The sequence below is a fragment of the Acanthaster planci genome, linkage group LG06, assembly GCF_054643075.1.
Source record: "Acanthaster planci isolate LZ-2023a linkage group LG06, COTS_SCS, whole genome shotgun sequence".
Taxonomy (NCBI): Eukaryota; Metazoa; Echinodermata; class Asteroidea; order Valvatida; family Acanthasteridae; genus Acanthaster; species Acanthaster planci.
In genome coordinates, this window is record NC_141782.1 from 11,949,482 (window position 1) to 11,974,056 (window position 24,575).

The window sequence follows — 24,575 nt, forward strand, 5'->3', positions numbered from 1 at the left end:
CTAGTATTTGTGAATTTCAAGGTGACATTTAGAGGAAAAAATGGACTGTCTGTATCGGCTGGCAGATTTCTTTCTAGAATTTCATGAAAACAAGTCAGCACATTTGTGCAGTAGGCAAGAGTGAATTGCACTGCGGATAAGTTTGTCTAAACATTTTTGGGAAAATTATTTTTTCCCTGAAAAACACTTGGTTGAATTCTCAGACAGGCTACGGGCGACGGACAACGGGCATCGCACGACGGGCGACGGAAAATGGCCTAGGCCTATATGAAAATAGAAAATGGCAGAATTGGGACATAACAAAATGCAAGAGGCGACAGACGATGCACGACGGACGAAGGGCGACGGCAGATATGGAATTCGTTCGTGAACCAGGGAAGTGCAGTTCCGACCGAACTAGCCTCTGTTGCTAGGAAAATTGCGCCCTCTCTTGGTCCAGCTCAGGGCTCGCACACTAAACCACGACAGGATGCCGAATACATGTAGTTCCCCCGTTTAGGCTATACATGTATTGAAAAAGAGCATTAAGTTGCACAAACAAACATGCGCCAGTGAAACATTGTATGGCCCTTTCGCAATGTAGAGGAACGCATACATTTTGTTTTCAATTCAAACGGCTTAATGATATGGTTGAACATTTCTTTAGATATTGTTGTTGTTGTTGTTTTTCTAACGTCAGGGTTATTCCCACTTTTAAGCGGCGGCAGTATTTTTGATCGGCGTGACGAAGGTTTCCACTGAAACAGCGTCACGGCAGGAGAAACGTGGCTGACACGCGAACACACACCCGTAGCATGTAGGGAGAGAGCATCTGAAATGGTACGCCTGGGGGGATGTTCCACGCCGCGGAAAAAGTTCCATGTTAAATCACTATGATCATTGTTCATGTATACAAACATTGTGTGTAAGGAAAATTCTTGGAAATAGCGGACATTATTGGTGAAATAAGCAAAGTTATGACCTAACTATTTAAGCTACATACCTTTTGGGTCCCGACTAGCACCGTTTCTAATGGACCGTTTTTTTATACACCCACTTATTTTACCAATTTACTGAATGATCGACAGGGGACCTGACCACTAGAGTCTGCAATTCTTAATAGAGAAAAAGTACCCCTCGCCTTGAAAATGAGCAAAATCGATGTCAGTATTCAATGGAATCACCCAGGGGGGAAATACGCAGGCGCTAGAGGCAATAGATCGCAAATTGCAAACCACAAAAACGGTGTGGCAAATGCGATTCTCTCGGCAGGTGGGAGTACTCGAATGTTGTTTAGACACAGGCAGGTCGTCGTTATTTGTTTTATTCGGGCACCAAAACCAAATATCGATCTGACGGAGATTTTTAATTCCATCTGCGCGTGTAGCTGCTTTACACATCCTGTTAAAAGAAGCTGAAGTGAGCATGCACATCTCGGCATAAAGGGCATCCGTGGCTCCACCACGCCCCTTGAGGCCCCTTAATTTGTACACCGGTATCAAATCACTTGGTGGAGTTCGTAAACGGCTGTTCTTCGAGTCCAATACTGCATTTTAGAAAGACACCACGCTGTGGAGCTGGAGACAATGGAAGAAGTGACTGTTATCCTAGTGTATTTGGGGGTGAGTTTGAATTGGCCTTGGAGTCGGTTGTCTGAGGCAATAGAAAGATGATGATTTTTCGAGGGCATTTCCATTGACCTTACTTTAGTTCTTGCGTGATCTGCCCACTTATCGTTAGTGCAGTTTTTCTGTCAGCCAACGGCTGGTTCAGACGAACATAACTGTCGTTGCGCCAAACCAAATTATTCCGCAATTATAGATGAGAAGTTCGGCGTAGGAAACATTTTGGGGAGACTTAGGGAAGTGCAAGGAGATGAAAGATCGACTGTTGCTGACTGTTTCAAATTTTGTACCCGGACGCCTATCCACGCGTCCAATCTTTTCCTTGTCCTCTCGGGTTAAAAATTGATGTTTTTCGTTTATTTTTGTGAGGAGCAGCAGGTTTTGGGTCCTTTTATCAGCCAGTTGCCGGGCCGGGGGGGGGCAATTAGGTATCTTTGGTTCGAAGTTGTCATCAGGGCATTGTGTTAGAATTTTGCTTTGTCACCTTTTGTCGTTTTCCATCATTTCTCCAAAATGTGGAGAATTTTAAGACATATAGCACAAAACGCATGCGAAAAGTTTAGTATTTTAATATTGACATATAAAAGTGCCCTTTTTTGTTATTAAACTGCATCATACCCGTGAATTGTAATTACCATGGCCTTGTCGCTAAATGTGCGATCGAAATTTGCCTGAATAATTATAAGTAAGTTACCACACAAACCTTAGTATTTTCTCTGTAACCTTTTGGTATTAAGAATACAAGAATGTACCTGTAAAGGGTGCAAGAATTATCTTTTTGATACAAAAATGAAACAAAAATGAATTGGGGCTATAATGCAGCAAACCTTTCGCTTTCCTGGAAATCCTTTCGCAACCGTGGATTTTTATGCGTTTTCCTGCTCAAATTTCGCTTAACATTGATATGTTTTTATACAACGCATGTTTACATACAAAGAATGTTATTACATTCTTAACCTCTGCAATTTTTCTCTCATTCAGATTATGGCGTTTGCCAACAAATTGGAGGCAGTGACGAGCGGTAAGTTCGTTGTTTGTCATACGTGTAAAATATTTACCTTGGAAAAACAATAAAATCTAAATTGCCAGATTTGTAAAAATTAGTGTAAATGGCGATATTCTCCCCTGATTTGACTATAAGTTTCAAACAAATAAAAGAGCAACATTTTACAACGTCGATTCCTCCTACGTGTGCAACTGGTAGATAGAGTCTATTTATGTTAGCTGCAGTTGTGTATACCCTCACGGCGTGATGACGAATTTTAAACTAAAGCCGTTAACCACTTCTTTTGAAGAAACTTCCCCATTAACCTTTTTACACTAGGGTTGTTATATCCTCCTTCCCAGCGCCATAAGAGGCCACTTGGGGAGGAACGCGTGATCCGGGTGTGAAAAGTACAAGTCTCTTGAACCAGGATTGAGTGAACTGGTCACTTCAAAACTGCGGCAAATATGTCTGCAGTCCTACGCGACATCGACTCGTTGCTCGTTAATCATACACTACCTGTCACTATAAAACTGTGTAGTAATAAGGTCAAACACTTGCGTAATGAACCTGACTGTATAAAGAAGACCAAATCAGAAGCAACGAAATTAAACATGCCATAGTCGTTCTGCAGCACTGTTCATTTTTACGCTGTTTCAATGTGAGACTGCACAGATTTTAAGTATATTCTTGCATTTCTAAAACGGGTTGTTGAGAGCGGGGACTTGGGTTGGCGCAGTGGCACTTCCCCCGTCGTCCACCTTCGTGACGCTGGTTCGAACCCCACTTAGCCCAACACGTGGAGTAGCTTTTCGGTCGTTCTCTTGAGTCCGTATTAAGATTTCCCCCAGGCAATTCCATGAGGTTCCCCCACCTCTACTCTGAAACTGAACCGTTCTCCTTTGTCTGTACTCCTCCAAAGCCTCTTAGTATCTGATCGGGCTAGACTGTTTAAACCGACTGTAATTCCCGAAACTTTCCGCAAACAGAATTTGTCACACGAATCACTTTGAGCATATGAAAATTAACGGTTGGGCGGGAGTAGTAAACATCAAAATTGCCTACTTCAGCCTGGTCGTGGAATAGTGGTTAAGATGTGATACTGTCTTCCAATCAAACAATTCTTATTAAAATAAACCATTATTTGAATGGAACTAGGCCATGCTTAAAATAGACTCGTTACAATAAAAATGCGTGGTGGTCATAAAGCTGAACAGTTTGCAGGGAGGAGGAAGGGGTTCCTCATCCACAAATTTTAAGGTTAAAATAGGTCAAAACAATCATAGGCGGAGATATATCCAGCAACCATTATTATAATTTGGTTTTTTTTTGTCATTGCATTATTTTCTTTTAAAGAAAAGCCCCATTTCCTCACAATACATACGCTGATTGAATAAAAAATTCAGATGATAATCACCAGTGGCTGTGGACGTTTGACGTGTGTTTTGTTGGCTCGCCAAATCCTTTTAGCCAGCTCACTGATCAGCATTTTCAAGAATAAATGGTAACGAAGCAAGTTTCCCTGTTATTACATACCCTCGACCTGATGACGGCAGACGTTATTTTCACAATTTCCCATACTCTCAGTTGATAAATCATGTCTGGTTTCACAGTAATCTGCCTAACTGGTGTCTTTACAAATATGTGATTAATCTCTGCTCTCGGTTGCAGTCTGTCTGTCGTCGGTTAACAAAAGTGCGGAAATTAGTCGTCTAGCTCCTTTTTCCTGCCTGCACTCACTGATAAGTGGACTATTTGGTGTGTGTATTTGTGCTATTAAGAAATGGACGTATTTCATTTCAGATATGGTAACAATTTCATAAAATTGAGCTTGCCACTTTATACACACTTATGGGGAAAGTATGTACTGACGCCATGCATGGCTTGTCATTCTTACTTCGGCGAGACGCTATAGGACGAAACGAAAACAATAACACGCAACAAAATGGCATCCTTGTCTCTTTTGACACAGGCTGCCTGAATTTCCTGAAGCAGGATTTCCCTCAGAGCTTCATTTTAGCAAGAATATTATAACCTCCACTCACAACGAGTCATTAACAACCAACAATGAATAATTTATCAGTGCAGACGGCTCCAGTGCGGTCGTTTTGTTTGCCTCCAATGTTCAAATTGGCGGTTGTCACAGCGTCGTAAGAATGCGGTCGAAAAGGAAGCTTTGTATAGTTCAGTCGCTTATAGTTTTCATTGTCATTCCGTAGAATGACAAACTACAGAGAAAAACGGGGCAGTAGTAAACGTGGGTGGACCAAGCTGTTTTTTTAATCATATAGCCTTCAATAACACCATCTCTCTCTGAAATGTCATATACATGCATGGGCGTAAATCCCTGGGGATGAACTATTGCGCCCCCTTACACACACACCTTTTTTGTGGTTAGAAAAAGTTAAGGCGGATCGTGAAGAATTTTTCGGAATTCCCAAAGGCCAAAATGTATTCAATAGTACTAAAAAAGGGAGAAAAGTTTTAAAAAGCCAGAAATACGTCGTTTTATCTTAAGGTTCTCCAGAAGTGTAAAACTGTTTTTAGATGTACACCTATATCATCAACGTCACTCCTCATTGCCAGATGGGGTAGGCGCACCCCCCACCATCACCGCTTCACAAATTTCCATGGCCGGGCAAGTCTCCCCTACAATCTCCTACCCCCAATCCCCAAGATCCCGATACAAAAATCTACACCACAGGTGAGCATGCCACTCCATGATTTGTTTATTCTCCAAGATGTGGTGAAATTCAAGATCCAGGTTCCCTCTGTTCATATTAGGGTGTAAGGCCGTTTGCTGGGAGTTGTAAAAATGACTGAAATGGATAGTCATTCTTTATGTATGCATAATGTATGACTCATTAAAGGTTTATCTCCAGAGGAATTGACTAAGAAAACTGTTTAATTGCCCTTTGTGATCAGCAATTTCCATGGCAGTGTGAAGCAATGTAGAGTAATATGTGTTGCCAATGCAATGTAGTTTTAGAACAGTACGCTCACGCGAAAAAAAAAAACATATATTCCTCTGAAGTACACTTCAGGCAAAAGCGAAGTGAATTTGACGTCACGAAAATTTTGCTGCGAAATTTCGCTCAAGTTGGGATGTGCTCAACTTTTGCGAATTCGTAACACAAATATTGATCTGCCCTCATGAATTCCCGTTCGTTTTCGCTTTTGTGCGAAGTATGAACCGGCTTTTTTTAGAGAAATTATTCATCTGTGATCATTTCCCAGAAAGAAAAAAGGAAGTTCGTCGCACTTTGATGTGGGAATTTTGATGGAGTATCTCTTAGGCTGTTATTCTTATTACAACCAATTACCACAGTTGCCAAATTATATTCAGTGCTCAGCATAATGATTTATTTTGTAGTTACTAATGACAATAACAGTAATTAGCATTTTGTGTCATTAGAAGCCAAGGTTTTTTTACTTAAACTAATTAATTGTATTTGCATGTGAGGGCTGTTGGCAGCAAGTATAGCCCAGACAAGGGCTAGTAATTGTATTCCAAATTTTATGCTATGAACATCTCCAAATTAAAAAAAGATGAGAATTATTTCATCTGAATGACGTAACGCAGTGAGCATTCACTTGGACATGAAAATGCCACGCCAGTTGTCAATCGCGTTATCCATGTTAGAACATCTTCTCATAGTATGTTGTTGTGTGTGTTGGAGTGGGTAGGTCTTCCCTGGACAAAAACGACAATTTCTTTATTTAAGAAATTTTGGACCTAGTCGTGAGGCACAATTTTGTCCCCATAGCGTTTTTGGTCCCCACAAAATAGGAGTAGCCCTAACTTAAAGTGTTGCCGCAATGAATTTTTCTGAGACACAACTTGTCTTCAACTTTGTACTGTTTATCAATGCATGAATACTTTTTTACACTCCTTTTGATTATATACACTGAAAGGTGCACATTATAAACATTCAAAATTATCTATGACAATTGAAAGCGTGGTTGCTGTAGGAAGACACAGTTCATTGCACAGGTATTTCTATTTGAACTGTTAACCTAGAATTTACTTTCTGAAAACATTTCTGAGAAAAGCATTGGTGCTCACGTATTGCTATGCTGTGCACATGAACAAAATGAATCAGCAAAGAAGAGAAGATTTAGTCCTGCAAAATCTACAAAAATGCATGACTTTTTGGATACAAACCAATGTAACATAGGCTTTCTCCACGTGATGAAATCACAGTTTTCCTCATGAATATGGAAATACTCATGAGTATGACAACCAAAAAGCTGGCAAAATACCCTTCGGAATTGTGAAACAAAAGTAGAAAATTAGTTCAACTGAGACACAGAGGTGCATTTTGGAGATCTGTATTAAAACAAATCGATTGCAGCTGCCCTTTAAAGAGCAGTGTTTTATGTCCCCCATGTAAGATAAAAGTTTGTGTTGGGGGAGTATATGTTTGAAGGAAATAAATACTGTAACAACTTGCCTATGTGACAACTAGCAACCTTCAGTGAAACCATACCTAAACTTAACCGCCTTCAAACATTAAAATATTTGTCATATGGTCATAACAAGTCATTATCGACAGAGGTGCCAAATCATTAAAGCCCCTAGACTCCACATATATACCCTTATCCTTTTTAGACATTCTTCTCAAATTAATCGTGAATCATTTTCAAGAACAGGGTGGTGATTATTTTTCAGATTTGGACCTGATTCTCGAGAGTGGACATCTTATAATTGATACTGATGACGCAACAATGATGTACTTCAACGAAGTCGATGAAGGAACCGCCACGAGTACCATTCTGTACAATGAAACGGTGGTTTCGTACCTCGCCATGACCGATAACTCGACAACACCACAGGCCGACACTTCCACTTCGACTTTCTCCCACTGGAATGTCAGTTTGACCAAGGTGAAGACAGATGCGGACGAAACCACCCCGAAAGTGAATGAAGAGTCAACATCTGCTGACGATTTGTCGACATTAAGCGAAAACATTACTTCGGTCAAGGCAACTCCCAGTAGTACGTCAAGCAACCAGTCTATCGAAACATCGACTCCTGATGTGGAAACTCCTGGGAGTACTTCAGGCAACACAAACCAATCCGCCGAAACTTCAACTTCTGATCATAAGCCGATCTTTGGTAATAGTACTGATGTACCCATCAACTCATCAGAAGTTTACACAAGCCTTTCGCGACTCAGCAACGCAAGCTCGACACCGTTACTGTCGGATACTTACAAGTTGTTATTCCAAGGGACTTTGAAGAATGTAACTTACAAAGATACTGGAAGCGGCGAGGAATGGAATTACTCTATCGCGATTTTCTCTACGCAAGGGTCCATTGAACTCAAAGGAAACTTGACAATTTCGGTGATTGGAGGAAATGCTCTCCGTTTTCAGAGCAAAGAGGGAAATATCCTGATAGGATCCGACATCAACTTAAACGGACGCGAAGGAATTAGCATGCTTGTCGGAGGCTTTCAAGGTAATGACTGGTTTCATTATTGGCTGTTTGAGCTGCTTGTGAGCTTAGTTAATGCTCACTTTTATTGTTTCACTTTCGTTGGCTTCGACTGTTGGCCTTTACGGTCGGTATAATGCTTCTCTTGGTTAGTACCAAGTTTAGTTGTAATATTTTAGTAGTTGTTAAACATTCATTCCGATAATCAGTGTCTGTCTGGAAATTCTATGCCTAATCGAACCAAATCCAACCCCACCCAACCCCCGTACCCCAACCCAACTCAACCCAGCCAAACCCAGCCTAGCCCAACCCAACTCAATCCAACCGAATTCAGCCCAGCCCAACCTAACCCAACCCAACCAAAACTAACCCACACCAAACCAACCCAGCCCAGCCCACGCGTTAATCAGTCCGACCTCCAGTCGATCCCTTTCTATGGTCCAAGTGTTCCGACATTATTTTCAGGCCACTCTTGCTCTCTGAACGTTAAATGACAGCTTGGGTATTTCACACAATGCTGCGTTCATGCAAGGTACCGAAATTACATGTAGCTAGCTTGAGGCTCTCCGTCATTTATGTTCTTAAGGTCTCCCGAGTCCTGGAGGGGGTGCGGATGACAGCTCAGTGCCGGGTGGGGCCGGGCATGGAGGGCACGGTGGGGGCAGCTTTCGGGAGAGCCAAACCCAGCCATGCAGTTGGGGTCGAGTTGACCAATCACCGTCAGATGCGACGTCGATTCAATCCTCCACTTCTTTAGAGACTGAGGGGACGACTCACAAGCAAACAGCGAACACGCCCTTGGAGGCAAACTACACGACAGCTTGGAATGACACCCTCGCAACAGCCAATGGCGATAACATGACTGGGACTACGAGGACGGAAATGACGGGGTCGCTAATAAGTCAAACCGACACGTCCAGTCCGTCCGGGGTAACCGTAAGCCACCTTTTGAATGATTCAACACTAGACTGGAAAACTGTCAGCAAAACTCTGCATCTGAACACCACGGAACTTTTTCCGGGCATAACCGATGTTTCCATCACGACTAACCTCACAGAGAAGCTGAACAGCACCCTTCCAAATGATGACAGCGACACGACCTTAGAATCAACCGTCATGTTGACAGATCCGATTAACTCTACCTCAACAGATCTTGCCGCAACAACTACAGATACACCAACAGGGGGCGATGAAATCTTGTACCGCTGTACGTACGGGTTCCCATATCTGCTAGAAAGCTATCGTCATTTATTGGGTGGGAGTCCAGGTACGTTGTCCATTTTACCGTACCCTGCAAAATAACATAGCTTTCTAGAATGATATACCTTACTGATTGCCGAAAAAATCGATTGCATATCGGCAACCAGTGTACCTTTATATCCCTAATCAACCTTTATATAAATCCACGCTAGTATCTACAATTAAGCAAGAGTGAACGGCGTTGCTGACGACATTTAAAACATCTGCACGTTTATATTGGTTTATGATATTTTCTTTACAGGAGGTATCGCAAGCCAAGGTGTAGCGCGAATGGGTGGTGGGGGAGCTATTGAATTCCGGGCACGGAAAGGAAGTGTAACCATCGGTGAGCAAGCACAGGGTGTTTGATGTTACAGACATTTTAAAGAGAATTAAACTGGACTCTATCACATTTATTTTGTCTGCATATGTTACATGGAATGATTCTCTTTTACCAGATGCGCTTGTGACCGCAAGGGGGCGGTCTGTGTCAAAACCAGAACCTGGAGATGCGCCATGCAGGGGAGGAGGCAGCGGTGGTCTCATCCGCGTGCGAGCAAAGGCAGTAAGTAAACCTATGAGGATTAAAAACATGGTACTTGCTTTTAGGTAATTCACTGACGTTTTTAATCAGTAACTGGCTGTGTTGAGCAGTCAGCATCCTTCACATATTTGCAGATACCTCCTCCATGAACATCTTCAGAGCATGCACATTTGATGTGACCTTGCAAGCCGACATATCGGATCACAGAAAGATTGCAAACGTTGCCCACTGGCGCTGGGGAGAGTCTGAGACTGTGCATTGGTCGATAACTGTTAGCTGACTTTTTTGCGTTCCTCGAAGAAGCCTACTGATTGGATAAAACTGCATGTCTACTTGCGGACTCTACATGAAATAGAGTCTTCCCGAACGTTTATTCCACCTCAGCTCTTGCCTCTAGAGCATGCAGGGGTTTAGATAGTCATGATTCTGTTGACATGTCAGAGCAGTTTCCCTCTTGCCTTCGATGAAGTACGTTACTTCGGTGTAACGTTTAGTCTCTTGTTCTGTAAATTTCGTTAATGAAATCGGTTACAAGTGCAATCATCACCTGTCAGGATTTATCTCACAGCTTTATTATTTCCATCTGTGTATGTATGTAAAGAAACGAAAAATTGTTTCCAATAAATTTGAAGAACTGTGTTCGTTTTTGTAGAATTGTAAAGAGAAGATCTTATGTGTTTTTGAAAAAGTTGTTTAGTTTAAGCAATGGAAGTCATTTCAACTAGCGAGAAGCTTTGCTGTGGATTGGCAGGTGCTCGTCACGCCACGTGGTTCCCTGGTGGTCTCTGGTGGTGACGGCAGCACCGTGGGATGCGGAGGCGACGCGGCCGGTGGTGGTGCCGGTGGCGTCATCCAGATTAAGGTCAGCGAAATGATAGAGAGTCACCAAAGCTTCTTGCTGAGCGGAGGATTTGGATCTTCTTGCTCGGGCCAGGATGGGTTTTTGTCCGTTGTCATTGGTGAGTGGTGTCGTTGATGTTCTAAAGCCAGTGGCTTGGCATATAGACGTTGATTTCACGCATGGGCCCGACCCAGAGTGTTTCAAAGTGGAGGCAAAGCTCAGGGGATGGCAAGCAGTACACAGAGCAGACTGACATACCATCAACGGGTGGGATGGGTTCAATTCCTGTTGTCTCTTTCCTTTTTTATGTCAATGGAACTTGTGATTCACTTTTCATGGAGAGGTATAACATCTGAAACTGAACCCCGATTAACACTTTTGTGTTTGGTGCTTTATTACAGAGGGAGGTAGTGGTGGCGGTGATGGGGGGTGTCAGTGCAATACTGGCCCACCACCATTTCCCCCCTTCAAGCCCAGTCCAAGTAGCATGTCTACACCAGCTGCTGAAATCACCCATGCTGCATTGCTCACGAACAGCCCGACCGACATGACAACATTTCTTCCGAAGGACATGACACCAGACGAGGCAGCAGATTATCTAAAGGTAGACAGATTTTCGTTCTTTCTATAAATTGAGAAAGATTACAAACAGCAAGAAATGTCTCATTGATGGGCCCCACAGTTATTTCTAGTAGCCATGATGATGTCAATGATGTCATTTAGCCCTTTGGGCTTCATGAAAGTGTTCCAATTTCTCGTTGCAGGATATTTTCACTGCGGATGCCAACTTAACCAATGCAACTACGTCGGTAAGTAAATCAAAATGTCCAAAAAGGAGCAAAAGAGAACGAGGAACAAAATTAAGAAATATCTCATGTTGAAATAAAAAAGACAGTTATATAAATACTCAAAAAGTTTAGTATAATGAATTCTATATGCCAGTTCCTCAAGGCTGGTATTTTTCGTTGTTTAGTTCACTGATTTAGTTGTAGGGGACAAATGTGACATCTTTCTAAAATCATTAATAATCTGCCCAAATTCTGCCTTATATTGGTCAGCTTGTTTGCCCGTGTCACGACGCCTTCATGGTTGACAATACAGGTTGAAGATTTTGAATTTACAATCTGTGGATAATGAACAGGGATCATTTCATATTCAAGACAGAAGAAATCAATCAAAAGATCGCGGGCTTTTCATTTATCCATATTGATTTACAAATCAACAACTTCAAGGTTAATGACGTTACAGGTGTTGGATGCCAGGAGAGGTCGGACACCATTGCTAATCTAATTCCTAAGTCTACGAGGATAACATTGCTGGATTTTTGTTAGCTGTTGTGCCCTAAACCTTAAGCTTCACTTTTCTGTTTGCTTTTGAGACCGAGGCAGCCCAAATTATGGGCAATATTGAACAAATTGGATTAAAGTTTGGAAGAATACTCGCAGAGAGACGGGAGCCGGGAGAAACGATCAACATCACCGTCATCTCGGAGGAACTAGGTAAGGACAACCGCTGGAGGATGTACCTTACTTTGATAAATACTTGGATTCATAGATTCTTAGTTTAAGGTAATCGATAGAATCATAATACAGGCGGCAAAGTTTGTTGGCGCAGTCAACTTACGAAGATTCCAAGACCCACTCATCTGACAAGACAAGTGTGATAAAACCGCAAACAACTTTAATTGCATTCAAAATAAAATTGCAAACTACAAAACTGCAAAAAAGGGCCTACCTTGGGGTACAGTTAACACAAAAATCTCTGTGTTGGAGACGTCAGGCTGTGAGTTTCTCTCGCCAATGTTTCCCTCCTTCCATAACACTGACCACAGCAATGCAGCTTGATATCCTGGAGGCCAGCTCCTTTTCCGGACATATCATTCCTGGGCCGGATCTGAAATCTTCAAATGCAACGTCTCGGCCAGGGGCTATCACGATACATCAGTCGGTCTTACCTACTAACGCAACAGGTAACTCATGAGTTGGTCAACATAGGCCTACAATGAAACTGTAACAAAACTAGGAGCCATTTAGCATCATGCATGTTGACAGGTGACTTGCGCGCGTTACATGCCACTTCGACCAATAGGGTGCGGCGTCTTGTCAACGGCACGCGCGCCTCAATTTCAAGAATGCGCACTTGAGTACAGTGCCATTTACGGCGTCCTCTCAGATAATCTATCAACTCGTGGAGATCATAGGACTACCTTGTATTTTACGTATTACTAGGTTTATTGTATTATTTAAAGACAAAAGATTTTGTCAAATGTAATAGTGTGTATATCTTTGTTGTGTTAAATTGTCTCAATCAGTGCGAAAGTACTTTGCAATAATACTTTCATTATTATATAAATCGCTTGAGGTCATTACGGTGACGATTTTTGCAAAGTTTCTTGATTGTCATAAACGAATTGAGGACTCGTAAAGGGTTTGCCTCTTATCGTTCTTCTCTAAAAATTTGAAGGGAGAGACATTTTTTGAAATTTATTCCCAGTCATATTATTCCAAAAATGAATGAGACGAAAGAATCAGACTGCACAGACGCGAAAAAATACATGAGGATATATGATTATTATTTTAAAAAGATTGACCTACAGATAGACACCTAATACAAATACGAGGACAGTGACTAATATTTACCTAAACACGTCTCCAATTAATAACAAAAAGGATGTCGTTGATGTGATCTTGACAGGAAGTGTCATCATTGTTGGGACATTCTACGTGAGAATGGAGCAGTTCTTGTCCGGTGCACTTGCTACGCCCTCGGGGTAAGTTGAAAGCATGTTCGTTCGGTGGTGGTTGTCGAAGAAAGCCTGTCCAATATGCAGATCGTCATGAATGCGATTCGGAATGCTTTTTAATAAGACAATACTTTGTAAGAAGACAACTGAAAATTCAATCCAGTGGAATGTAGAGAAGCCATTAATTTATGAATATTTAAGAAGGCTGTTTCGGGGTATAACCTGACATTCCAAGAGAACCCAAAGTTTCCATCCTAGAGTAAGCTACTTTCGCTAATTTCCTGGTAAATTCATTGTACGAGCAGGTTAGAGGCAGGGTATGATATAAATAGTGTCGTGCTGAGTGCTACTCTGGAATTGACGGACAACTCACCAAACTTCATTGGAGGAGTTAGTATAGCAGCTGCCAACCATGAGGCAAGTTCTTTCCTCGAGATTGTTTTCCAAATTCTAGATCTCCTAAACTGAGTGAAAATATTGTTTTGCGTCACTTCAATTAGGCGGGTTGCTCACTGCATTAAACGTATTTTCAGACACCTGCGTACTTCTCTCATCGCCTATTGTTATGTAAAATGAGTCTCTCTTTGGAAATAGACCTCTTTATACATGCCGGTGTATTCCATGTCCCTGGCAAGTGTGATAAGTTCTCAGCCAATTTGATTTTATCCACTTCATGCAAATTGTGCGTGGAATATGTGGTGTGTACTTAACGAAAATGTATTTGCAAATATGGAAATACCGATAACCTTTTCTTCGAGTTCTGAGCATTTAGAGACTCAACGTCCCACCCTGTGAAAAACGCCGCGCTACTATTCGCAAAAAGGGGTCCATATGGGCCCTAAGCCCTCCCAATTTTGACTCCAAACTGCACGACTGTAAGGTGGAAAGTAATTGAGGAAAATTGACTAAAAAGTTTGCTCATATTTTCAATATATCGAAATCCTATTAAACTTTACCGACTTGTTGCAGTTCATCACCTCAATCACTTCAGAGTCGGAACTTGATTCGTGATAACGAAATTGTCTGTTCTTAAAATTGCTATTTCTGCGCTTCCACAGAAATCGACTGGACGAAATACACTCTGTGCCTTTTGGAATTTTTCCCAGCAGTAAGTTGTTCCAAACTGTTTTTCTGATGCAAGCTTTATGAAGTTAAACCATGTTTTACCATTTAGTTCCGCGTCCAAATAACACGTGACTTTAATTTGTTACGATGTAGTATTGAAATGGGAACGAAAACCCAATCGGGTTGTTCCTGCGATATGAAGTTGGTCTTGACTGGTTTTCTAAAAATGGATACCACAGCCGTAAAACAAAATATAATAAATCTATGATGACAATTGCTCTACAGTAATGACTTTGGCGGTGCTTGGTCAACATCCGGGTGTTCTGTCAATGTGTCCAATGGCACATACACTGTGTGTACTTGCGACCACCTGACCAATTTCGCCGTGCTTCTCAAGCCGACAGATTTTATCGTAAGTTCGCTTCTCAGAACACTCTTGTAAATTTGGGCGCCACCTAGGAAGAAAAAATTATCTTGCTGGGTTGTTTTGCCATTTCCACAAATATTTGGGTAACGTACGTACCCGGATGTATGTCCGAAAACACCAGGATCACCACTTACCACACGTTGATAAAATGATACTACCACAAACATTCTGCCCATTGTGTTCATCTGTGTTGTGTACACTCAACAAAATACGCAAATTTTGCTGACACAAGTTGAAATCTAACCTAGCTACAGTCGTGTACATTGACGTGCATTTGTACCGGTTCGTTGAAATACGTGTATCCTTATCTTTCCATTGACTTTCAGTTACCGCCTGGACATGAGAGGGCGCTCGAAATTCTCACCTATGTTGGTCTTGGACTGTCTCTTGCCTGCCTTGTGGTGGCGCTTGTCACTTTAGCAGCCCTCCTCAGGTTTGAAATGTTTTTTATTGTGTGTGCTATTCATCGGATTAGAGTCATTTTATCTATAGCTTTTATTTGAAAACTCTACTCCAACAAACATAGATCAGCCAGCCAATATGCCCAACACTCTTGTCAACAACTATTGTGTCATTATCTAACGACGCCAGGCCCTTGGATCAAGGGTTGATTTTCCGGTTTCCATGGTTTAAACTTGATCATTTCAGAAACTTAAAATTGCGAATTAAAGATGATATTGTGCGAACAAGAACCTTATTCAACTTTTTTTCAAGGTTTATGAAAACCTCCTTCTCTGCACCACATGCACGGCGGCCATCTTGGCGGTATATGTTTTTGTTCCGCAGAGATGCGAATCAGTAGACCCTTTGAGCACTCATTATTACCGACGTGAAGGAATCCCAAAAACCATCCAAGATGACCACTACATGCAACACCTCTTCAGCACCCTTTTCAAGTCTCTAGATTTTCCCACATTTTATTTAGAAGTCTGAAGAACACCGATTCAGCGGTCATTCATCTCAACCTCGTCATCGCGCTGACTGTAGCCGATTTCTTTTTCCTTGTTGGGGCGAGTGACACTGGTAATAAGGTAGGGGCCTGCATTGAAGTATACCAACGATGACTGGCTGAGTCGATTTTTTGGAAAGACAAGGACATTGTTATTATCGAGAAAGAACCTCCGTCAAAATCACAGTGGCTCCATTCTCTTAAATATGTATAAAGGCCTATTTTTTTCAGTACTATTTCAACACTTATGTATTATTTGTATCTTGCCTTCTTAGTCCTGGGCAAAAATGCTACCATAATAAAGGCCGTCTCACAAAGGACAACAATTATTAGTGCGCCTTTGCCTAGTGTAACTTCTGTCAATCATAATACATTGCACACATTTAGCTGTTACCCAATTGATTCTACCCAATTGTTTCTTGTCTTCTTTTACCGGTATACAAGTTTACCAGATTAATCTCATTGCACAAATTGAACATCTGAGTCTTTTGAAAAATGAACCAATTACTTCTTTCGTTTTAAATTAAGGTTTGGTGTAAGACGGTGGCTGGCATACTCCATTACACGTACACCGTGACATTCATGTGGATGCTGATGGAGGGCATTTACCTCTACATCCGGGTCGTGCATATCCTTCATCAGCCCTCCAGAACTACTCTGAAATACTTTTTCCTTGCTGCTTGGGGTATGTGTAAGAATTATAAAAACAAACTGTCTCTCGTAGCTTTCTGTGCCGTCTCGACTGGTACCTTACCGGGGCTATCTACTTGATCTTGAAATATAAGTCTCAGTTTCTCGTTAACTAATTGTGGCTATTTTATGAAGTTGTCCCAGCATGTCTGTTGTGGTGTTTTCGTCAACCTCAAGTGCAAAACTGTTATTCATGTATACAGGCAGATCCACATCTGTTAGGCCTTATGGGGTCTCTGCTTCAGTGAAGTGAGGTTGAAAACCAAATATCAGGACTTTGAATTCGATTTTTTTTTTGCAAAGGGTTACCGATAGTGATCGTTTCGGCAACGGTCCTAGCAAGACCAGAGAGCTACGGATCCGACCAGGCCTGCTGGCTTGATACTGCGAATGGCGCCATTTGGGCCTTTGCAGGACCAGTGCTTGTTATCATCGGGGTAAAGTCTAAAAAAGCCTCTCATTTCCTGTGCATTAAAGAGAAATTTGTGTATTTAGCTATAGACTAATAATGTGATAAATGGGGGAGGTCTAGGCGGGGGTACTGCATATTAATTCCTTTCAAAATAACTACAACTTTCACTCGCCCCCACTGCCCTTGCCTTACAAAGCACTTGAATGAGCTTATTGCTTCAGGAGACAATAGTAATACGTAGTACCTCGAACCCTCACAGACAGCTAACATTTGTTAACACTCATATGAACATGACTCGTGCACGCTAAATTCACACGCATTAAAGTAATATAGGCAGGAAGCAATTAACAAGGCTTTGCCGCGCTTGTACCCCCCCCACAAGTTTTTGAGAGAGACTTTAGCCTGCCCTAACTTCTTGTAATGGCGCAACGATATACCCCTTTGGATGATGCATGCCACTCAGTATGTAGTTCTTGCAGTTCGTGACTCACCCATGCTGTTTGGCTCGTCCCTGCTCATTTACGATATTCCCTAATCTTTAGTGTTGTTTTTTCTCGTCACTTAGGTAAATATTGTCTTCTTGGCTGTGGTGATGGTTCGCTTTGTTTCAGTCAAGAGTATTGCCAAGCAATCAAAGTGGAAGCAAACCAGGTACGGTTCCCATGCAGGTAGAGTCTACGGTGTGGCTTGTACTCACCAGCCTCAACTCCAGTTGCGGCGTGCGCGTTCCTTCATTATGAGCGTTCAAGGCATGGTGGGAACCAATATGGGATAGCTAGGTTGTACCCATGGGCATTAGGTTATTGCCTATCAATCATGCGCACTGGTTAGCGCATGCGTATGTGGCACAGATTGAAGTTATTTTTAGATGAATGTAGGGAATAATTAATTTCATAAATATCTCAGACAGTTAACCACTTCTATCGGTCAAGACCCAGTCACGTGTGCGGTTTCAACCACCTGCGAAGAAAAAACTACCTACTGGCTTTAAACGCCGGTTTCCTGTGAAACAGTGACTCACATTACTCCTATCTGATTGGCTCTGACCCACAAGACTTTACATGTACGTGTAACAGATAATCTTATGACTATCCTGACAACCACATACTTATCCAAGGGCGGATACAGGATCAAATTTTCGGGGGCCAAACTTGTAGGTGCGGGGGGGGGCAAAATTGTGTAAATTTTTCTAACCTTTTATGGCCTTGCTGGAGGTGTGATTAGATATTGTGTCGCTTTAACACACTTTGGGAAGGAAAAGAAATGAAGTAGAGCAGAAATTGCCTTTCTCTCATTTTTTACAAATCTTGATTTCATTTTTGGCTCTTTTTTCGGGGGGTGGCCCCCGCAGACTCCCCTGGTTAACCCTGGCAGGGCCCTGCCTTGTTTGTTTGCTTGTTTTGAAAGCGCTCGTTTAAAACCGCCATATCACACTATTTATCCTGTCAATATAATGATGCATGATGGAATAATGCAAGGCGGAAGATTTATTAAAATGTCTTCCATCAACGTTGTCTATTACCAATAAGGGCTTGGTCTCTCCACATCTAATTTCCTCATATGTAGCTGGATAGGTTACCATTGTTAAAATCATGGGAGAGAGTGTATAGCTGCACTACGGTCCATACACTGCAAAAACTGGCGTGTTAAATTAATACCCTGGTTCTATCAGAGGACGACACCAATACTTTTCACTGATGTTATAAAGTTCGGTGTTATTTGGTGTTACTTTTAACACCCTCCAGAGCATTTTAACACTTATAGGTGGGCAAAGTAGCACTAGCGGTGTTAAAGTAATACCCTATGGTGTGGTCATCTGATAACACCAAAAAGTGTACATTATTTTACTGCGTGATCGGGAACAATTCTCGATGTTACCATGGACACATCCCGTGCTGCTACGTTGTTTAAACGAATACTGAGAATGATAATAATCGATATCAGTGTTATGTTTCCATTCAGCACATTATAATTATTCTCGTAACTTTCCTCTGCAGAAAGACTACTAGAGCTGCTGTGATTCTCCTGCCGTTGCTTGGCATCTCTTGGCTGTTTGGCTTGTTGTCTGTTGACAAAAACACCCTGATCTTCATGTATCTTTTCGTCATATTCAACTCTCTCCAGGTTGGTCCAGTTACGTCATAAGCATACTGTAGAAATCAGGGTCCACTCGTTCATTGGCGGGTTCGATTGTCCAACAATTCATCAATTCAGAGGTTTGATAAGTCTGAAAACACAAATTTCTCATACAAGGAGATTCATCAGCCCCAAATGACATAAGGATTGTTAAGCTAGGCCTAATATTGAGTGCAATTTTCTGTTCATGCACTGAACCATCAGTAAAACCGTCAGTAAATGTTCGTGTTTTGTGGAAGGTCCAATGTCCTGAACGAGATAAGTTAACAATCAAATCTTATCCCCTTGACGCCAACCGAAGGCTTAAAGGATGCAACGATGATAAATAAAATGTCACGAGTGGGGAATTTTCAGAGATACGATTTGAAGGATGTAATTCTCATGTTAGAACTAGTCACGTAAACGCTTAACTATATTTTGTGATCAGAATAATCCGGAATGCATGGACACGAAGGAATAGCTCACGTGCACAAACGCCATGTTGGGGAATACTAAAAATAAAGATATAAATATCTTTATTTTGACGTAAAACGGTTATTTTGTGCCTATCAGGATAATATAATACATATAAATCAAGACACTGAACTTGGCAATTAAAGCCTTTTGCGATTTAAATTTGAATCAAATCTGGTACACTGAGTTCTTTAAATTTAAGCGAACATAACAATTGACTTCTCAATAGCAAAGACACTTTTGCTATGACCTTGTAAGTGGTTTTGCTTAGTTACAACTTACATAAGAGAGGCCTTGCACCAATACACTGTTTTCAATGGTTAAAAAGGACACAAGGGAAACTGTCCATTCCTGAGATGGTGGTCGCTATGCAAAAGCTTGCCCAGAATCACGAGGTACAGTAACGCCATATGATGCAAGATATAGGGCGGAGAGACCCCCCCGTCTTTGTGTTGGTCATTGTTTGATCGGTATCTCAGGAATTCTTTACGGACTTGTAGTGGGGATGTGTTAGGTAACAATAGTCTACATGAGTGTGGGGGGGTACCCATCGGCCCCATATCGTGCACGGTATCACCAACACTGTCTTTAGTTTGGGGAATTCAAATTGTTATATTTATATACGATCAGATAACTCAGTGTACTAGATTTTATTCAAATTAAACTCGCAAAAGGCTTATTGGTTTGCTTGTGAAGTTAACGTTGCGATTCAAAACGGATACTAATTCAGTAGGAAATTTCAGTTCGGATTGGATATTCCTTTGCTGCCTAATGTGCAAATTCGTTTCATTCATCAAAACTGCTGTTGTCTTAGTAAAGATGTCACATGGAATAAATGCCACTTTAAAAGTAGTTTCACCGCATTCCGACGTAATAGTTTGCCCAGAAAATCCATCCATTCCGATAACACATAACTAGTTTAAAATTTCTTTTTTTCATTACCTTTAAGTTCCTCTAGACGCTCGACGCTTTCCAACCTTCCATTCGAATGGACCTGGAATCATAATGACTCTAACTTTTATAGCAGTAAACTTATATTTTCCAATATTGCTAGGGGGTTTTCATATTTGTATTCCACTGTCTGACGAATGATGACGTCATTTCAACTATTCGCATCAAGCTCAGGAAGTCTCGCAGCCGTTTTGACTTTCATCACTCCTGGCCGGTAAGGAGCACTTAAAGACTACATAATACGTCCTTCATGACTTGTGTTAGACATGTAAAGACTTGTTGCCGGTTGTGTATTCAAATTTATGGAAGTGACTGGCTTCTACTGACGGCACAGCGGCTTTATTTTCCCACTCAGAATGGAATTAAAACTGCATTCACACGAAGTCCAGTGAAGAAAAAGAAGAAAAATTCAGGTAAGACAGTGAGCCTAGCGCAACTCAAGATCTACTGAAAACTGAATACTGAAAACATTCACTGCGTGGGCTAATCCAGTCACCGTGGGAAGAACTGCGCTTGTCAGTACAATACAAGATGTTCCTTTTTTCGTGAGATTCTGTCAAGACAATCGTAGACTCATAATACCAAAAGGATAAGATTTTCACATTGAAAATGATCAATATGTTGGGTTCTAGTCATTGTGACAAAAACTAGTTCATGTCTTGTCACAGTGACAAGATATTGCCAACTATACGACCCCTAATACCTCAGTGGTTGAGTAGTAAGACAGTGCGGCTAGTAAGTAGGATGGCGTTGATTAGAATCCCATTGGAGCTAACGTTGAAGCTCGTGGAAAGCAGTGAAAACTTGTCTCTTTGACAAGTGAATTCTTGTCGTAGCTGACACACAAGGTTTACTTTGTCAACAATATACAAGCTTTTGCTGTAAGTGAATTAACGCGTCAAGACCTTCACGTACAACAACCGCACTGTACAAGCCAACTCAGAAGAAAAATTGAAATAATAGCAGACCTGCCAACCTGTCGTACCCCTTCCTGAGGTCAGGCGCAATACCCCACAATAGACTAAAAGGTATTTAACTTAATATGAGCCCTCAATTCATTTAAAATTCCAATATATTATGTGAGGATGTCTGACCTCAGGAATGAGTACGACAGGTTGGCAGGTATATAAAAGTTGTTGCAGTAACCAGAGATGTAGGATGGAATGGCCAAGACCATTCCTTTTCTCTACCAGGGCCTCTCATTCACATTTACGGTTCAGTGTGCCATTGCAAGTTTAAAAAATCTTTGCACCAAAAATAGCCTTTTTTTCTTTTCACTTGCGAAAACTGACTCTCTGTCATAATTCTTTGATTTAATTTTGAACCAACAGTTCACCCGTCTACACAAACAAGCATAACTCTCTTGGATCGGTCATCATTCCCAAGCAATGTGGGCCATTGGACTGATGTAAAACAGCGTGCCTTCTAACGGAAAACTATCGCATCTACTTTGTCTTTATGATATATTCAATATATCGTTAAACTCGTGCAAGAATAATTTGTCGCTTGAATGTTTGCTTTGTATGAGATAGAAAGCATTACCGACTGGTAGGGCCTATTCTTTTAGATTCGTGCAAGTAGCAGATTATTTTTAAAGAATGAGAACATTTTTCTCGGAATCTTGTAATGTTCTATACATCATTATTTCGCTTTTACACTCTATTTAAAAATTCAACATTAGCATTGTTTTCTTAGCACAAAAAATCATGAAAAAAATTTCCTTCAAGAGAGTCTGTGTACTTTTCTTTTGATGTTATATCTTTTACTTGATTAGTAATAATCAGCGGATAATAAGAAACGTTGGAATGTTTTATATGCAGTGGTTTAGACACATGAAGAATGTGTACATGAACGCCGGAATGGTAATTACGCAATCCATTTCATAGAAATGAATAAGTTTCCTGATCGAGTGATAGCTCCATCAAAAGATGTACCATTTTAAAAGCAATATAGTGTGTATGTTTCAAAAGTTGGTTATGTGTTTCATGATAAATTGTTTACAGTTGCCAGCAGAGAAGCATCGTTCATTGTATGGGTTTCAGTTAGTGAAACCAGAATCATACATTATCAACTGCGTGGGTTCGTGAAGCTTTACTCAAAGCGTGTAGGCCTACTGTCTGTTTTAAGCTGAAAACACTGACTGAGGAAGAATAGACGAAGTTCAGGGTGTAATTGTTGTGATAACGAAACGTTTGGAAATCGAAAAAGCTACAAAAGACCTGACAATTTTAGAGAGATTCTGGTAGGATCGAAACGTTAGGCCCTTTAATGTTTTTCAACTCATTGTTTTAGCACCCTATAGCCAGCAAGTAGTATGCAGTAGTTTCATAAGACAGCCTGAACCTGCGGCAAAGTGCAAATGTTTGCGCAAAAAACGCCTTTAATTAATGAGGTGATACCAAAGGTTTACAGAACTTGTAAATTAGTCCTAGTGTGTAGAATCCGTCCCACCATTCCCCTCCAATGCACATATATAATCTGTGTGTTTTAGCAAATGTTATTCTTCTGATTCTGATGTTGTCGGTGGTTTAATGCACTTTAAGTGGAACAAGACTTTTATCTGCATAAAATAATTAGAATTTATAGCGTCTAACTTTACTGTTTATTTATGTATTTAATTTAGTGTTACTTCATTACTTACTTCAATTCACTTAAGTGCCTATGCACAATGTTTTCCCGCCTATTCAAACGTGGGATGACGCGCCCATCAATTGTAGTCATAAACCCAAGATTGATTTAGCGGAACTTGATCGGAACAGTACGCGAATTTGTATCCCGGTAGAAGTCTTTCCCGCCCTAGGCACGGTTGGCAAAGCTCGCGCTCCTTGCGTGTACTTTGGCTTGAACTTTGAACCCCGTCATGATTCAATGATTATAATAAAGCAGTGAGCCTTGGAGTCAAGAGGGACGCTGATAAGGTGCCCTGGGAAAAATTTGTGATCAAAAAAAAGGGAAGGTGAAGAAACGAAAACAAAACAAAACTGGAAAGAAGAAGACATGACTGTTTTCAGGAAAATGCCTGTTTCATGAAAAATTGACCTCCCTGCCCTAATGGTATGTTAGTCTGCTACTCTTCAGTGCTTTTCCCTCCCTAACCCCAAACAGAAATCTTCTTAAGAAAATAATAGACGTGAGTCCATGCTTACCAATGATGTCTTCTTTCACTTTTCATATCTGACCAGGATAAAAAATGACTTTTTAAGTCATAGTTCACAAAAGACTTTTATACACCTCGTAATGTCCTGTCCCTTGTCCATGTCATAAAGATTAAATTGAATGTTTATGTCACTGGAATGTCTGTTTGAAATGTCTCTTGTGTATGTGTGCATCACGTATTACACCTGAAGCGAACATGCAGTGGTCCGTATCAATAACATATGTTTACACCCCTTGAGCAGAATCATGCTGAATAAAATAGTACCCACCTTCCCACTTTTCGCAAATGTACGAAAGCCCAATCGTGCCACTGAAAGAAAAATAAAATCAGTGGTCAACTAATTCGTAATAACGAATTACTAATTCGCTATTACTATCTACTAATCCGTCATTACGAATCCGTTGGTACGAATTACGTATTCGTGGTGTTAGTAATCCGTAATAACAAATTAGTAATCCGTAATTGCGGATTGTTGATTTGTAACAACAGATTGATAATTGGTAATAACGGATTAATTTCCAAAGATTTTTTTTCTTTTGTGTGGCACGATTTGGCTTTCGTACAAATGGCACTGTCTTCTTCGCATCTTCCTCGAAATATCATGTAATTTATTTTTTGTAAAGCCGGATTATACTTCGGCGGTATAAAATCTGGTGATAACTTTATTGTGTGTCTGAATAAATTTCTAATTTAAACAGTGTTTACTTTTCCCCTTTCAATTACGGTATCGTATATTTGCGCCACGCTAACATCAATGTACCTGTTGTGTGGGTTTTGTTGTCGCTGTGTTGAAATAATCCGTTCCCCGAGCTCTGGTCAAACACAGACAGGTGGCGCTGGGGTAGATCATTTTTTTTCCATGATACTAGTCTCACAGCAGGGTTTTTTGGTCAATATCGACCACTGAGTCAACAAAGTCTGTTCCTGCTATTCGTGTTG

General features: G+C 41.0%; 1 protein-coding gene across 1 annotated transcript; it reads left to right on the forward strand.

Annotated features, from left to right (window-relative positions):
- Positions 1-1,222: 1,222 nt before the first annotated feature.
- On the forward strand, positions 1,223-24,331 carry LOC110990059 (uncharacterized). The gene is made up of 24 exons (XM_022254855.2): positions 1,223-1,601; positions 2,586-2,625; positions 7,262-8,053; positions 8,616-9,296; positions 9,531-9,614; positions 9,727-9,833; positions 10,564-10,771; positions 11,055-11,257; positions 11,418-11,462; positions 12,032-12,152; positions 12,485-12,622; positions 13,348-13,423; positions 13,702-13,813; positions 14,455-14,504; positions 14,747-14,873; positions 15,215-15,321; positions 15,814-15,919; positions 16,366-16,522; positions 16,831-16,964; positions 17,505-17,590; positions 18,937-19,063; positions 20,583-20,693; positions 20,835-20,892; positions 21,811-24,331. The coding sequence occupies exons 1-24, from the start codon at positions 1,566-1,568 to the stop codon at positions 21,906-21,908; spliced, it is 3,804 nt and encodes a 1,267-aa protein (XP_022110547.2). The 5' UTR covers positions 1,223-1,565; the 3' UTR covers positions 21,909-24,331.
- Positions 24,332-24,575: the final 244 nt, after the last annotated feature.